Raw genomic sequence first — 16984 nt, 5'->3', positions numbered from 1 at the left:
GTCGCGGAAATTTGAGAACGAAATTTTGGCGGTTTGAAACGTGGAGCCACAGAAATTAATAAATACGTTATATCCGTCTGATAGATCAATCTTGGACTGGTTGCCGCGCTAGAGACTGGTGTCCGGTTGTTGAATCATTACACACCGATCAATTGGAAACCTGCAACGAAATTCAAAAAGAGACATTTTTTAAAAAGCTAATATTCTTTAAAAAAATTTCATTTGAACCATTCAGCTTCAACGGGGCGTCTTCTAATATTTGACTCGCTTTATCCCTGATTATTCCCTGACATGTACATTGTTTTCCCTGACTTGATCTGCTAAGAATCTGATATACTCACACAGTCAAATACATAACACATTGACAGAAACTGTTTGATTTTATACCGCGCAATCTCAACATTTTTCCCTGACTTATCCCTAATTCTTAGCTTTTTTACATAATTTCATGATTATTACTTTTTTCAAGAAAAGAAAATACTCTGATTTCCAGATAACTGGCCCTACCCTGTTTAAGACAAAGCTTTCAAAAAGCATGAAAAAAAAGTTTGTTTTTCGAATTCGATTATCAAATTGATAAATTTGTAAAATATATCCTCGGTTCCAACAGAATCCAGGGACTCGATAGACCGTAGAGTACATCAGCCCTAGAAATAAATCAAACAGCCAATTACCATGGTAACTACGTACCACGATTAAAAAAACTATGGAAATATTGTAAACGGTGGTTGTGGAGTTTTCTGAACGGAGTTTGAGGGTACTTCATAGCGCCCATAACGTGACCCCCACAACAACAGCAGTATCAATATTCACTGAGGCAGAACTGTTACAGATGATTCAATATACGTAACACTACGCGATCATCATCGAAACTACATTCCTGAAAGTCCCGCGAGGAAATGGACCATGAAACGTATCACCATGACAACTCGGCGATACGGAATAACGAATGGCCTGGTCGCCGACGACGACGAACATTAGCAATGGAAATATAATCAATTCTGTTTCGGTTGCGAATGATATAAAACTAAAACTGTGAGGTTGAAATGAAACCGGTAGAACATACAACAAACCATGTACGTCAACCTCAGTGATTCCCTCTAAAACTGTGAGGTTGAAATGAAACCGGTAGAACATACAACAAACCATGTACGTCAACCTCAGTGATTCCCTCTAAAACTGTGAGGTTGAAATGAAACCGGTACAACATACAACGAACCATGTACGTCAACCTCAGTGATTCCCTCTAAAACTGTGAGGTTGAAATGAAACCGGTACAACATACAACGAACCATGTACGTCAACCTCAGTGATTCCCTCTTAACACCCACTTAAATACTCCTTTCATCATCAGGATTTTTTCACCTTGGAAACCTTTTCAGCGCTTCATTTTTATGATACTGGAGATTTCCTGCAACTTGAACCTCCTTCTATCATTCACTATTGTGAAGTGTGGATGATCAGTTTGTGAAAGTGAGCTGAAGTGAAATGTCTAATGTCTGGTGTTTGTAGTTCATTTACAATTAGAAATGTCTCAGGTGAAGCAGGAAGGAAGACTGTCACTTTTAACCTTATTCAATTTTCAGAGCGTTCTTTTCGAAGACTCTGAGATTTTCAAATAAATTTTACCGTTCGCAACAAACAAAACTGAACACAAAATAATCATTGAGAGCTTGAAGTAACATTTCATGTTTAATTGAAAGCCTCTCGCAAGATTTTCTATGTTGATTAAATCAGGCATGTTTGAATTGAAGCAGCGTTTTAACAGGGTTCAATGCAAACAAACATGTTTGAAAACTCCAACTCTTCTACAGCAGGTGTATTATATATAGTTGATATCAATAACTAAGGAACCAATGTTTATACAGCAGTTCAAACACAAGGCAACATTGCAAAATTTTGTGAATAATTTATTCACATTTTCAATATAGTTCATCATCGCTAATGTAGCAGTATTGATAAAACATCTATATCCCTTTAGATAACTTCCATGAAAGCCGACTCAGATCCTAGGAATAATTTTCATACCAAGTCTTTTAACCGGGCCGAGGTTAAGGATTTATCCTTAGGGATAACTTTGGAAATTAAAGTTTGTAATCATGGATGTGAAACTGTGCAGTCGGTTTTGTGAAGGTTACCCTTAATGTCTTATTTTACTAGTGACTATAAAATGGCCAGCATGCAGCAATGTTAGTTATTTATGTCCAGCGAAGAGAACTGCTGCAACAACGAGTATTCAATTCCCAGATGCAATCAATTTCTGCAGCCTCTTAATCTCTGACTAGATTACTGAATGTACTACTATTGGAGGATGATACAATACCACCACCAGCACTGGTAGCACCAGCAACACTAGCAGCAGCAGCAGCAGCACCACCACCACCAGCAGCAGCACCAGCACTGGCAGCACCAGCAACACTAGCAGCAGCAGCAGCAGCACCACCACCACCAGCAGCAGCACCACCACCACCAGCAGCAGCACCAGCACTGGTAGCACCAGCAACACTAGCACCAGCAGGAGCGGCGGCAGCAGCAGCAGCAGCACCAGCACTGGTAGCACCAGCACTGGTAGCACCAGCAGCAGCAACACTTGCAGCAGCACCAGCTCCAGCACCAGCAGCAGCAGCAGCAGCAACACTTGCAGCAGCAGCAGCAGCAGCACAAGCAGTACCAGCAGCAGCACTGGAAGCACCAGCACCAGCAGCAGCACTAGCATTAGAGGAATCTTCCCAGAAAATCCATTTGTAATCATATTAAGTTAACATTTGGATAAGTCATCAAAATGATGATAACTACCACAACTTAACCAAGTCTGAGTTCAAAACTGAGTGGAACTGTGGACTTTAGAGAGTCAAATAGTCAGAGATGTAACACACAATGTAGAACCGATTCCCCGAGTACCAGTAGTACTGTGATGGAGTCATCAATGCTTTCTCTAAAGCTTTTAAAACAAGATCCAAAATTGTTTTGCACCCGAAGAGTTCTGATGTGAAAGGTTTTCTTGGTGCTAGATTCAAGCGTGTTTGAATTTAACCGATTTGTTTGTTGATTTGTTTGCGAGAATACCATCGTCGCCGGGGGACCGATTCACGAATCAACGCGTTACGAATCACGATTCAGTGAATCGTGTGAACGATGAGGTGTTACATTATTTAAAAGATGCGGAAGCTCGAAAAAATCAATTGATCGTGAGATGAGTAAAGGTGTGCGAGACGCAATGATTCATTCGAATTCAACAACCGCTATTGTTGTGCCCAGTTACCGTAGCGATATCTTCACTCACGCTTATTAGCCCAGCAAATCAAAGGCATAGCGCGTGCGTGACTATTGATCAGTGCTAATAAATTCACCCCACCCCCGACAACCTGGCACGCAGCAGCAGCAGCAGCAGCACCGGTCACTATCATCTATACTAAAAATACCTCAATCTTCCGAGAAAATTTCTGCACCAAATAGTTTAATTATTAATAAAGCTATTCGCGAGTCGTTGATTATAAAATAAGCTTCTAATTTAAGTTGAACTAATTCTAATTTTTGAGTTTAATTAAAACAAATGACTTCACAACCCTAGAACTGCTCAATTAAACAAAAACAGAACTAACTCTGTATAACTCCTAACTCAGTATACCGGGAGCATAGTTCATAATTCAGAGAAAATGTTACTCTTTAATTTTTACAAAATTCAACTAAATTCGATCCACCTAAATTTGAACTTACGTAGAATTGAGATTTTCGCAGCATTAAAATCCGAGTAGAATTTTAATCTAATTCCGATTTCGCGTGAATCACATTCCTACCTCGAAACGGGGTGAGATGAATTTAGCAGGAGGAGGAGGAGGAGGTTACCGATGACGACCAGCAGCGGAGGATGCAGTGAACACGGTCTGTGATGTGTTAACGTGGTAACAATGTCAGCAGCAGCAGCAGCAGCAACAGCAGCAGCAGGTTCCGTACACAGCCAGCGCGTACAACTCCCTGTTTGGAACATACAAAACAAAAATCAATAATATAAATCAATAAATTATTCGTCGTCGTTAGAGCAGACGACTCTAGACTTTACCCACGATGCATTAGTGCAGACGCATCACCGCGGCGACGATATTTATAAATAGCTAAGAACGTTTATTTTGAGGTCAGGTTTCTAGTAATCAGTTATCTTGAAAACGTAAGGATATCAGAAAATCAAAATTCATAACAAAATAGTTGAGAGCTTATAATGTCTCTAAATATTGGATATTTCCACATTTCTTTATACTCAAAGCTTTTTAATTCATGACCTTGAAACATTCAATTTGGTCTCAATTAATGAGATTGGTTAAAAATGATCTTAGATTCAAATCATGACCAATATCAGGCAAAGGATGGTTACAATGAAACTACAAAGCGCTATCAAAAATTGAATAAATGAAAATTTGAAATTCAAAATTAGACGATACCTAACACTATTAATCGTTCAATACATAATTCATTTGTTGGCATGGAAACAAACTCATTTAAATTCTCATGCGTTAATAAGATTTACAAATTATTGCAACAGAATTGAATCCAATTTGAACTCAATTTACAGTGAAGGCAATCTTGAATAGGTAATATTTCTAAATCTTAGAAATCAGATAAATTTGTCCACTTAATTCATTTCCTATATGTTTCTAATTAATGCTTTTTTGCTTGAACAGATATCCACTTGGATTTTGGAATCATTAAAATATTGAGTTATAATATCTAAAGGTACTTTGAGTATCTATATCATTCAAGACACCAATATTAGAGAATGAATGGCCTTCTTTGGTGAGATGATATGATATATTAAGGTACCCGGCCCGCTGGGACATTAAATTATTAGACTAACCGCGCACTGCTTCCACCTACAATATCTCGGAAGTATACTGCGGCACGTGAAGATCAGCCTCCCGTTTAACATCATTTTTACAAGCTTATGAAATAAAAGCAAACATGAACAACCGAACTTTACATGCAATAGCAATACCATACAGTGTGATCATTGGTATTTATATCACGAAACGGCTGCGACTGCATCCGCCCATCCTCGCGCATCTTTTTCATCCCAACCGCCATCTCAGGGACCATCTCAATGGTTCGGATATTTGAAACGCTATTTAAGTACCGCATAGACAAGCGTGACAGTCATAAATTGTTCTTCTGAGGGGTTGTTATGGATGTTATAATAAATCTGGTGATACAATATGTATTTTTAATGACGCCGGCGAGCTAATTTAAAATTATTTTAAAATTGTGAGACGCTCCATGACAGCTGGCCAGATGGCAGCACCTCCCGGTCAATTTTGGAAAAATCTTGAAAATGTCATTTTTTGGCCCGAAAAAAAGGCAGGGTAATTTAACTGTTAATCTGTCCAGTAAGACGCTCAGAGAGATAATGGTGCGTATTTATCCTAACTTCTTCATCATTTTTGTGTTGGTGGCAATTTTTTTAATCGTTACAAAGTTTGAGCAGATCGATAAAAAACTTTTTGAACTTCTTGGCAAAAAAGTTTCTTACTTGTAAAATGTTGGTCTGAAGTTTTGAAGAAGTTCCTTGTTTGAAATTTTACAGGAATTTATTTATCTTCAGGGTGATCATATTGATAGGAAGTGATATGAATGAACCACACGTGTAGATGATTACCACAATTAGAGGATTACCACAATTAGATGATTACCACAATTAATTAGAGGATTACCACAATTAGAGGATTACCGCAATTAGAGGATTACCACAATTAGAGGATTACCACAGGATTACCCAGTAATGGGTTAAGGCCGGGAAATAATGGATCACCGTCAACTATTACAACAATTACTGGAAGCTTGTTCCCGCGGTAATGAATCAACAGTCGAAGGAATCCTGGACCGAGGTTTACCGGTCGATTCTCGCGATTCCGATGAGAATACCGCGTTACAAATGGCGGCGGCGAACGGACAGGAACGAGTTGTACGGTTATTACTGATGAAAGGAGCGGCGTTAGACGTACAGAACACGTTCGGTTGGACGGCGCTCATGCAAGCCGCTCGATACGGACATTTTAACGTAGTTTCTCTATTGTTGCAGAATAACGCCGATATTCACGCGAGGAATCGATTGAATTCGTCGGCGTTGACCGTGGCGGCTCGCGGGGGGCATCTACAAACCGTTAGATACCTCGTAGAGAACGGGGTCGATATGAACAGCTCCGGAACGTGGTGTGAATTCACTCCGTTAATGGCCGCCGCTCAATACGGACACGATACGATCGTACGGTTCCTCTCGGACCGCGGCTCGGACGTTAATTATCGCACTCCGTCCGCCGGACTCAACGCGTTGATGTTAGCCGCTTTAAACGGTCATGTGACCACCGTTCAGACGCTCGTCGAATCGGGAGCAGACGTCAATCTAACGAACGCCAGCGATTGGACGGCGTTAGATATCGCCACGGCGACGAGAAATCGTAAAGATTTAGTCGCGTATCTCGAACGGAAAACAACGAAACGTAGAAAAACAGGTAAACTCACTCGCCACAGGAGTACTCCGTTCACTCACTCTCACGGGAGTACTCCATTCACTCACTCGCCACAGGAGTACTCCGTTCACTCACTCTCACGGGAGTACTCCATTTACTCACTCGCCACAGGAGTACTCCATTTACTCACTCGCCACAGGAGTACTCCATTCACTCACTCGCCACAGGAGCTCTCCATCTTACTTTATTACTTATTAATTGTGTTTATTTTTCAGAACCTGAAGAGGTGAAGTTGGATATCATTGAAGCAGCGACAAATGGTCAGTTTATTTTCATCTTTAGAAATTTCATTGTCAACCGTCGTCTATTATTTACGTGCGCAAACAGTGTCTACTATATTTGATATTTATGATTTAATATCAGGTGATATGGAACGTATGAAAGAGATTCTAGAAGCTGATATAACTCAAAGAGACGCCTGCTCACACAACGGAGCCACCCCGCTGATGTTCGCGGCAATGAACGGTCGTTTAGACATGGCTCAGTTACTCGTAGAAAAAGGATGCGATATTAACAGACAGGATATGATAAGTAGTTGGACTGCGTTAATGCAGGCTACTTACCACGGGTAAGTCAACAAATAACCAAGATATAAAAGGTTGTCATCCATTACCTTCAACTGCATTCAAATGTCATCCATTTTTGCACTTTAAAGGTCAAATTCATCTTATCTGGTGTCTTAAGTGCAAGGGGATGATATTCTTAGAAAATTTGAAGTTGATATTTTTTTTTTCAGGAAAAAGAATGTAGCGAAATATCTGATAACTATCGGCGCTGATGTGACGATACAAGCTAAAAATAGATGTACTGCATTTGACTTGGCTTATCTTATCGGTAAGTACCGCCAATATCCGCTGAGCCTCACGGGCTGGTTCCTCAGTTGAGACTTAACTCCAAAAATGGTCTTAACTTTTGAGACTGGTCTTAAATTGTTGTATTGGTTATAGAACTAAGATGGTCTTAAATTGGTCTAAGCCATGACTATGGAACTGGGCCCTCAGAGGCTCTAAAACCGCTAAAGAAAAATAAGAGACTTTTCTCTCAAAATCATGTGTGGCTGTTTGGAGTTTGAATCGATAATGCACAGTTCCGCTCGAACTTGTTTGAAGTTAATCCGAATTATAATCTCTGGTGTTTTAGATGATGTAGATACCGAATTATTGAGGATTTTAGCTTCTAAAGTGATGCCAGTGAAAGGTCAGGATAAACCAAAATCTGGTTGGACAACTTCAAAACATCCTAAAAATGGAAACACTAATTCGACTTCTACCGAAATGTATGTATTCATATTATAGGTTGTTTCGAATTATTTCATAGATTTGTTTCATGTATATTTGTTTTATTTCAGAATCGAAAATCAGCCTAAAAGTGGTTTGAAAGTAAGTTCGAATGTTGTATGTAACTAATAAAGCAACTAAAATGAAAGATTTGATTTCTCAAACGTGTATTGATTGTTCTATTTTCAAACTTGCGCGCGCACGGCGTGAACAGGCTTGGTGGAGTCGAATGTCAAATAGATTCCGATATTTAAAACTCGGTAAAACGTTTACGATGCAAACGAATCGATTAACTCCGTCTGCTGCTGCTAGCGACGATGACCAGGTGACCTTGACCAAATCTACAAAAATCAGTGCACGGGTAATTTATTTATTTAACAGAAAAACTGAACCCGATTCTGAAGTTTTAACTCAAATATAACTCAGTTAACACAGTTCTTCGACTAAAGGGTTTAAGTGAGAGAGTTTGCTGTGAGATGTTTGAATTTGTATCCAGTTTAATCGATGCGTGATATGTATTTGATAGGATATTGAAGGTATCAACACAACACCAGTTGAAGAACTGACGACCGAAACAAAGTCGAGTTTAAAATCTTCAAATTCGTATGAAAAAGTCAACTTTGAACAAGCGAAGGAAACTACGCCAGTATTTACCCTGGTAAGGTCTGATAGTGATCGCAATTCTGATGTGATATTAAAGGTATTTTTGTGATATGTAGGGTATATCTGATATTTAAGATATTTGTATTATTTAAGTTATTTTGATATTTAGGGTACCCCGGTATTTATGATATTTAGGTTATATCTGATATTTAGGGTATATCTGATATTAAAAGTTTTTCTGATATGATATAATTCTGATATTTAGGATATGAATACTACAATGAATAGTAGTTTAATGAGTGACACGTTGAAACCAGTGATTCCTCCATTTCACCCGTTACCCTCATTTGACCTCACCGAATCTAGTCGCAAAATGCCCGGTGCATTGAGGAAGGGACCTTCGGGTTGCCGTGACGACAGTTCTCTAGGGGTAAGTATTAAAACGCATTGTTTGTGAAATTGGAACTAATGATTAAAGTTTTCCGGTCAGTTAGAAACTGATTGTAAAACTGTTTGTATCTGTTACAGCAGAGAACAGCCGTCCGTCCGTTGAAGTTCATCGGTACAAACACCAGTCCTTCGAACTCGAATAATTACAATAATTCGAGTCCCGGCTCATCAGGTGGCGCTAGTAGTCTTACCGCTCGCACGTTACCTACGAACATACACAGCGAACCATACAGAAAAAAATCAATATCGTCGTCGTATCCTCTGAGTACATACTCGGAACCGATTCATTCGACCAATCAGCAGCCTTCAATCCGTCCGCAACATCACAACTATCTGACTCATCAACTCAGGTGAGTGTGACGACCAGTTGTGACAAACACCATCTTGGTTCCATAACCAATCCCTCTATAGACTATACAGCAGAGGATTCTGTGAATTATATATAACATCCTGATTTAATAGACCTGTTTTACTGAAATTAAAATCAATTGTGGACATTTAAAACTGGTCTGGTAGTAATTGGTGATGTCATAGGGGATGATATTGTTCCTAAAACTCATGAATTGTGGAAATTTGTGGAACTGGTCTTGTGATAATTGGTGATGTTATAGGGGATGTTATTGTTCCTAAAACTCATGAATTGTGGAAATTTGTGGAACTGGTCTTGTGGTAATTGGTGATGTTATAGGGGATGATATTGTTCCTAAAACTCATGAATTGTGGAAATTTGTGGAACTGGTCTTGTGGTAATTGGTGATGTTATAGGGGATGATATTGTTCCTAAAACTCATGAATTGTGGAAATTTGTGGAACTGGTCTTGTGGTAATTGGTGATGTTATAGGGGATGTTATTGTTCCTAAAACTCGTGAATTGTGGAAATTTGTGGAACTGGTCTTGTGGGAATTGGTGATGTTATAGGGGATGTTATTGTTCCTAAAACTCGTGAATTGTGGAAATTTGTGGAACTGGTCTTGTGGTAATTGGTGATGTTATAGGGGATGTTATTGTTCCTAAAACTCATGAATTGTGGAAATTTGTGGAACTGGTCTTGTGGTAATTGGTGATGTTATAGGGGATGTTATTGTTCCCTAAAACTCATGAATTGAATAGCGTTGAATATTTTTCTAGAATGTCAAGGTTAACGACGCGGTCGAGTTTAACGACGTCTCCGAACGGTTCAACGAGTGGAAGTTCTTCAATTACACCTCGTATTCATTCACGAGCTCATCATTCATCTATAGGATCAACTGCTTCTACATTAACCCCTTCACCTTCTCCAACACCAAAGGTTTGTTCGACGTACAGAGTTCCCTTTCTTCTAAACCTGATTTCACAGATCTGAGTTACTCAGTGCTGCCAACTGTTACTGATTTTCAGTATTTGTTACTCTTTTATAGTGATTTATACTGATTTGATTTGTTTGATGCATACGGAATATGAAAGATGTTACTGAGGGTCTTACTGTTGATTACTGATTAATTTGAACAGAAATGTGAAAGATGTGACTGAGGGTCTTACTGTTGATTACTGATTAATTTGAACAGAAATATGAAAGATGTTACTGAGGGTCTTACTGTTGATTACTGATTAATTTGAACAGAAATATGAAACATGTTACTGAGGGTCTTACTGTTGATTACTGATTAATTTGAACATTTTCGTTCATATTTCAATGAAATGTTACTGAAATAAATTCAATTTGTTACTGATAGCACTTTTCAGAGGTTGGCAGCCCTGAGTATTGATAGTTGTAATAGTAATGATTGATTTGTTTATGTAGCGCTATACTGCAAAATAATCAATAGCTCTTTACGAAAGAAAGGATACGTTAATGAAAATCATTAAATTGTTAAAATTTCATTGGAATACAAGAACATAATCGAGAAAAATGAACTGTGACCTGCTGTAGTCCAGAATAACCTCACTATCAAACATTAGACTCTGCAACTGTGGACTGTGGATCTGGGTCTGCAGTTAATTGAAGCCTGCTTTTGAAAAGTAAAGCCTTGAAAAGGCGCCAATGGAGAAAAAAACATTTTCTGTGAATATGAATTTCATTTATTGTACATTTTACATAATTTTCAGGCTACAGAGGATTCTGTGTTATTAGAATCGGTTGAAAATTCTACTGAACAAACTGATGGTAAGGACTGAATGAATGTATTGTATGTGAATACAGTAGACTCCTCGTTTGCCCAGCTGGGGCAAGTGATAATCCATGCCCAGCCGGGGCAAGTGATAATCCATGCCCAGCCGGGGCAAGTGATAATCCATGCCCAGCCGGGGCAAGTGATAATCCATGCCCAGCCGGGGCAAGTGAAAATCCATGCCCAGCCGGGGCAAGTGTTAATCCATGCCCAGCCGGGGCAAGTGATAATCCATGCCCAGCCGGGGCAAGTGATAATCCATCCAGGGTAAACAGTGGGTCTACCGTAAACCTGAGGCTGGCGAAGGAAAACCCTGTTAGTGCTAACCGTGGTTAGTGCACTGTGGTTAGGCATAAATGGGTCAGGAAAACGCTGTTACCCAACCATTGTCTTCGTGTGGCCTCTATATCAAGCTGGTTAGCCTAACCATGGATAAGTGTGACAGGCTGTATAACAACGTTCCTACTAGCCCAGCTAGCGGGAATATTCCCTTTGGCTCAGCGGTAGAGCGTCTGCCTTGGACGCCAGGCATCGAGAGTTCCAATCTCAGGAAGGACAGATATTTCTTCCTGTTACATAAGCACTAACCACGGTTAGGCTAACAGAGTTTTCCTGCGTCTGCCTCTGGTCGACCTCTCTCCCTCTATCTCCCCCTATCTCCCCTCTCTCCCTCTAATAGGGAATATTTACTATATTTGACTCTTGTGTTTGCCGTATATTGATTATTTGTAGATGATCTCGGTGGAATTCTAAAACAACTGTCTCTAGAGAAATACCAGCCTATATTTGAGGAACAAGAGGTCAGTCAGTATGTCCGAGCAAATAATCATGTTAAAATTCATGTAGATTTTTCGACCTCCAACTCTTTGAACTGAAACAGCGTAAACTTGTTATAATGATATCGGTTTAACAAATCATTGGTTATTACAAACCTAAAATTTTGTCCCATATAGGAGAATTTTAGTGATTTCATACTGGATACAAACAAACTATCGGTTATAATGAACAGATAAAGTCTATTAAAGTTGATTGTGATGAGGTTCCACTGTCTAGGTGACGAGATCCGGTGAATCTCGGCAAATTGATTTAATGTTTTGTTTGTTTGTTATTGTTTGAAGGTTGATATGGAAGCGTTCCTGACGTTAACTGATAACGATCTGAAAGAACTTGGTATTTCAAAACGCGAACCACGAAAACAGATTTTGTCAGCAATTAATGAACTCAGTTCAAAAAAGGTAAAAATTTTAACCCCAGGGCCCAGTTTCAGGACAAATTTAAACTAAAATTTTTGGTGTAATTGCTATTGGTTACTTCAATTCAACAATTCAAACTTAACCGATAAGCTTATACTATTTCATGAAACCGGCCCCTGGACAGATTTTAAAGCTCAGCTCGGTCTAAATCAAACGTAAGACCCTCATAAATCTGTGATTGTAATTTCAGGCGCGAGATCGTCAGCATTTTAATGACACAATGACAACCTTTCAGAATACATTATCATCTCAAACGCTTAGTAACAGATACAGTACAGGTAACAACAATAACAACCGTTAAAATATTTTCCTCGTTATTATGGAAATAACTGTCAAATATTTGAATAAACTTTCATTTTAATCTATATTTTCTTTTCGTGCAGGTTCGGATTTAACTCAATGGGATATACAAGAGGAAGATATTATCCACCTATCCACCTAGTTACTATCCACTGATCCACCTGTTGATTCAAATCATCGATTTGATATGAAAAGAAAGTGGTGACTGTTATAACGAATATTCCTCCAGTAATCAGTGATATGTTTTATAATAATCTCGTTCTCAATCCCAGCCATTGTATCGATTTACATTGTATTTTATCTTATATGAAAAAAATATACAATATTTTTATCGGATAATTATCTGTGTTTGGTTTAACTCTATTATCTGGTGAAATAGTTCTTGAGGTAGAAACTCTTACAACGTCATAAAAACAGTAATTCGATCCTGGATTTTATCCCATTGTCAAAATCTCGTCAACTGGCAAACAATTAACTCAAAACAAATTGATATCGTAATGAGTGTGATTATTGATGTTGGAGGGCGCTCGAAAATAATCTACTATGCGATGACAAGTCCCCAAAGTGATACGTATTAAGTGCAGGAGCCATGGACTCCCACGTTTAAGAGTCCATGGTTGGGCTATAGACTTCGTTGTCTATGGTTGGATCATGGGCGTAAACAACATTAGTTTAGTTTGTATTTCCATGGTTGGACTATTAACTTGAATGATGGTGTATTGTCAACCAGTCGCCACGCAGCTTGCCGGTCACCAGTCATTACACTCGACTGGTCACCAGTCGCCACGCAGCTTGCCGGTCACCAGTCACCACACTCGACTGGTCACCAGTCGCCACGCAGCTTGCCGGTCACCAGTCACCACACTCGACTGGTCACCAGTCACCACGCAGCTTGCTGGTCACCACTGACTATAAGGACTACCCAACCTTTCACACACCCAATCGGGATATACGGTCTAGTGGTTAGCACGTACGTCTGGCATGTAATGGGTCGTAGGTTCAAGTCCCGTGAGGGTTGCATTCGATATATCTTTTTTTGTCATCATCTAATTCGTCGAATGCAATCTCCGGTCTTGTACTACTGAGATTGTGATTCTGAGTGCTCCTGATGTTGAATAGAGACAGGATTGTCCCGGATTCGAATCCGGTCTATTTGATACTAATACCTAGTGACCAACATAAGCTTTTATATATAGCATATATTTGTCTATTTGCTATCAATGATCAAATGTGTAAAATCGACATTCTTGCTTCCCCTGCAGACAGACAGAATCAAAACTTTCATATTTTCTAACATTTTGGGCGCAATATATATGGGCCCATTGTCAGAGAATTCAGATTTCAAATCAATTCTCTTGAAACAACTGGAAATATTGGATTTGTAAGCATAGGATCATGGGTTCTACAACTAAAGACAGCTTTATTTAGACAAAATCTCTTTATCAGACCTGACCTAAAATGGTTATGATTTAAGGAGATTTTCTCTTCATATCAGAAATATAAACAGATTGGGTTTAATCTAGCGATGACTGACTGTTTCTGGGACCCTGAGGTTGGCTCTTAAAAGTGATGTTTAACAATCGAGTTGAAGTCAATGCTGAATTTTTTTTCCAGGAGTCTCAGCATAGATGACGTACAGGGGTGTCCTGGGTTCGACCTACCAATTTCAGTTTTTGTATTGTGATCTTTTATCCTGTTTATCAACTACACTCGGTTTCCTAAACGTTGACAACTCAAAAACCAAACTAAAGTTTCTCCAAAACCTCTTCGAATTCCTAAATAAACGAATAAATTTATCATAGCATTAATAGCGTGTAACAACTGCCCCGAATGATACGGGCGATATGTGTATCCATCGGGTAAAATCGCCGGTATAAATGTGTTTATTAAAGACATTCCATATTCAACCATAAATACTATATTTAAAGCCAATATTGTCAGAGTTATTTGTCGTCCTTGTTTACTATTTGTCGAAGCTTCATCTTTGACGTCGATTTGTTGAAGTTTGTGTCTCAGACGAGCCGCCAACCGAACTAATATCGCCATATGTAGATTACAACCTAAAACAATCAAACCCGGAATAAACTTCAACACTACTTTACCGAATACAAAATCGTAATACAAAGCGTATTCTTTATTCTGAAGCAAGAATTTCCTTTGTACAACATATTTACAAGGCTGATCGGGCATCGTAAAGTATGTTTCTAGATCCCAAATTGTCGGTAAATCGGAAATAAAAGTTAGAATCCAAATTGCAACAGAAACACGAAATGCATTTCGAATCGTGCAAATATTCCTAGCAGACAGTGGGAATCTAATAGCTACATAACGGTCTAAACTCAACGCGAACAGTAACCACGAACTGGTGGTCGTCGTCATTTGGAAGATGGCGTCCACGTAAAGATAAATATGACGAAAGTATTGTTGATAAATGTGATTGTAGCGAATAAATTCCAACGAGGAAGAAACGATCATCAACTCGCGTCCGAACAAACCGGTCAGACAGTTTACACAATCAGCTACAGCCAACATCTCCAAATATAGAATACTGCTACCTCTAAGTTTCATCAGATGAATAACGATAAACGCGAGACAGTTTGAGATGATACCGATTGTATAAAATATGCCACGAGTTAATGTCATGATCGTCTTGTATGTTAAGAGCGTGCCCGAACCGTCACAGAATTTACCGCAACAAATCAGCGCAGGATCTGCGGCTGTTTCATTTACTATCATCGTTTTTGTCGTTGCGATTCAACTAAAGCCGATACTCTCTCGTGTCAGCTGTGAATGTTGAACTCTGATGTAAGACTTGAGAGTAGTTTCTACATTAAGGTCTGAAGTATGTAATCATATTTTGCACTGTAAATGATGCCTGTAATTTTCTCTACCCGGCTACGTCACAGTTTACCGTGCAACAAAGCCTGTAATTTATTTTCTAAAACATGCGTTACAGGCATATTCACAGGGGTGTACATTCTAGGGAATCATGCTGTACAGGATTGATAAAACATTTTACAAATCTCGCGTTCGCCTGATCTATTGATATCAAAACTGTGCGACTTCAAGTCACGGTTTGTAGTGGTAAAGCTTAAGCTAAACTATGCGCGTTTCATGACTTCTTTCTCTATAATTCTTCAAACTCATCGACTGTTGACTTTGATAAAGAAATTATCCATTGAAACCAGTTTAGACAAAATCAAAACTTATATATTTTCTAATATTTCTGGCCAAAAGTGTATTGCCCGTCTTAAGAGGATTTATTTCAAAAAAAAAATCCTTTTGAAACAATTGGAAATTTTATATATAAGTTTGAGTTCGAATGAAAAACTCTAATCCGTGTACACTGCAGATAATCGAAGAAGTTCCACAATTCGAATTATATATGAAATGATTCGTTAAAACGAAACCACGACGTTTCGGCTGTTGACTAACATTCTACCTGATGATGGCTGTTAGTCAACAGCCGAAACGTTGTGGTTTCGTTTCAATAAATTACATCGTGTAAAAAATTCAAATTGTGGGATTTCCCCGATTATATAAGTTTGATCTCGTGATTGTGGATTCTACAACTAGACGCTGCTATTAGCCCAATAGATCGAAACTCCCTTCTAGATCTCACCAAAGATTAAGATTGCTTTGGTTTAAGGAGGTTTTCTCTTCATATCAAGCCCAGTTCCACAGTTGTGAGTTAGAGTTCACATGAGTTTAAGTTAGTTCATTTTCAATGAGTTATCTCAGAGTGAAATCTTAACTCGGAACTGTGGAACTGGACCCAGAGATATAAACAGATTGGGTTTAATCTAGAGATGACTGACTGTTTCTGGGACATTGAGGTTGGCTCTTAAAAGTGCCGTTTAAGAATCGAGTTGAATCGTGTTTCGATTCAGATGCGTGATTCACTGATATGAGGTGAATCAGTAGATTCATTGATGAGTATTTCGCCGAGATGTCGTTTTAACATGTGAATTTCTGTAGTTTTATTCTGCGCGTACAAATAGAAAGCATCTTTCGTACTGGCGAGTGACAACCATTGAATCCTCGCCGAGTACCCGGTGTTCAATTCCTTCATACGTTCATAACGTTCACTGAACTGATGAACTTTCCTCTCCAGTATCGCTATTTGACGAGCTGCTCGAAGAAACTTCATTTCAACTCGTTGTAAACTCATAACTGTATCATCGACATTCATCTGGTCTATAGAATTCTGTTGTAGGAAGATGGAGGAGCTGCTCTTGTCGTTAACGGTTTGACGTTCCATTTTACAATGTTGAAAATATTCAGAAATCACGGATATTTATACATCAACCTCAAACACTAATTACTGAACTCATTAATTAAATACTTTTATTTGAAAACATCAAAGAATCTTTAATCTTTTATTCTATTGTTTTAGAAAAAGATTAAGGGAAAATTTGTGATCAGTAATTAATTAGTA

The 16984-nt window shown here is 38.8% G+C and overlaps 2 protein-coding genes across 2 annotated transcripts; one reads left to right on the top strand and one right to left on the bottom strand.

Annotated features, from left to right (window-relative positions):
• The first annotated feature begins 5288 nt into the window (after window positions 1-5288).
• On the top strand, window positions 5289-12859 carry LOC141909583 (ankyrin repeat and SAM domain-containing protein 6-like). The gene is made up of 17 exons (XM_074800049.1): window positions 5289-5398; window positions 5591-6497; window positions 6731-6775; window positions 6879-7083; window positions 7252-7349; window positions 7656-7791; window positions 7864-7894; window positions 8007-8153; window positions 8319-8450; window positions 8661-8825; window positions 8924-9195; window positions 9975-10134; window positions 10932-10989; window positions 11726-11793; window positions 12112-12228; window positions 12437-12524; window positions 12630-12859. Exons 2-17 carry the CDS (start codon window positions 5789-5791, stop codon window positions 12686-12688), a joined length of 2490 nt encoding a protein of 829 aa, XP_074656150.1. The 5' UTR covers window positions 5289-5398; window positions 5591-5788; the 3' UTR covers window positions 12689-12859.
• A 1391-nt stretch (window positions 12860-14250) lies between these two features.
• Window positions 14251-15189, bottom strand: LOC141910418 (FMRFamide receptor-like). The gene has a single exon (XM_074801156.1). It carries the CDS (start codon window positions 15187-15189, stop codon window positions 14251-14253), a length of 939 nt encoding a protein of 312 aa, XP_074657257.1.
• Between the last annotated feature and the right edge of the window lie 1795 nt (window positions 15190-16984).

Source organism: Tubulanus polymorphus, chromosome 8 (genome assembly GCF_964204645.1).
Source record: "Tubulanus polymorphus chromosome 8, tnTubPoly1.2, whole genome shotgun sequence".
Lineage (NCBI taxonomy): Eukaryota > Metazoa > Nemertea > Palaeonemertea > Tubulaniformes > Tubulanidae > Tubulanus > Tubulanus polymorphus.
Note: the sequence above shows the minus strand (reverse complement) of the source record. Positions and strands in the feature narration are given on the sequence as shown.

Bases quoted from the DNA above. Each gene is read 5' to 3' on its own strand.
- LOC141909583 (XM_074800049.1), top strand. From the start codon at position 5,789: ATGGATCACCGTCAACTATTACAACAATTACTGGAAGCTTGTTCCCGC. The intron at 6,776-6,878 runs GTCAGTTTATTT...ATTTAATATCAG, and splicing joins CATTGAAGCAGCGACAAATG to GTGATATGGAACGTATGAAA. The intron at 7,792-7,863 runs GTATGTATTCAT...GTTTTATTTCAG, and splicing joins AATTCGACTTCTACCGAAAT to AATCGAAAATCAGCCTAAAA.
- LOC141910418 (XM_074801156.1), bottom strand. From the start codon at position 15,189: ATGACATTAACTCGTGGCATATTTTATACAATCGGTATCATCTCAAAC.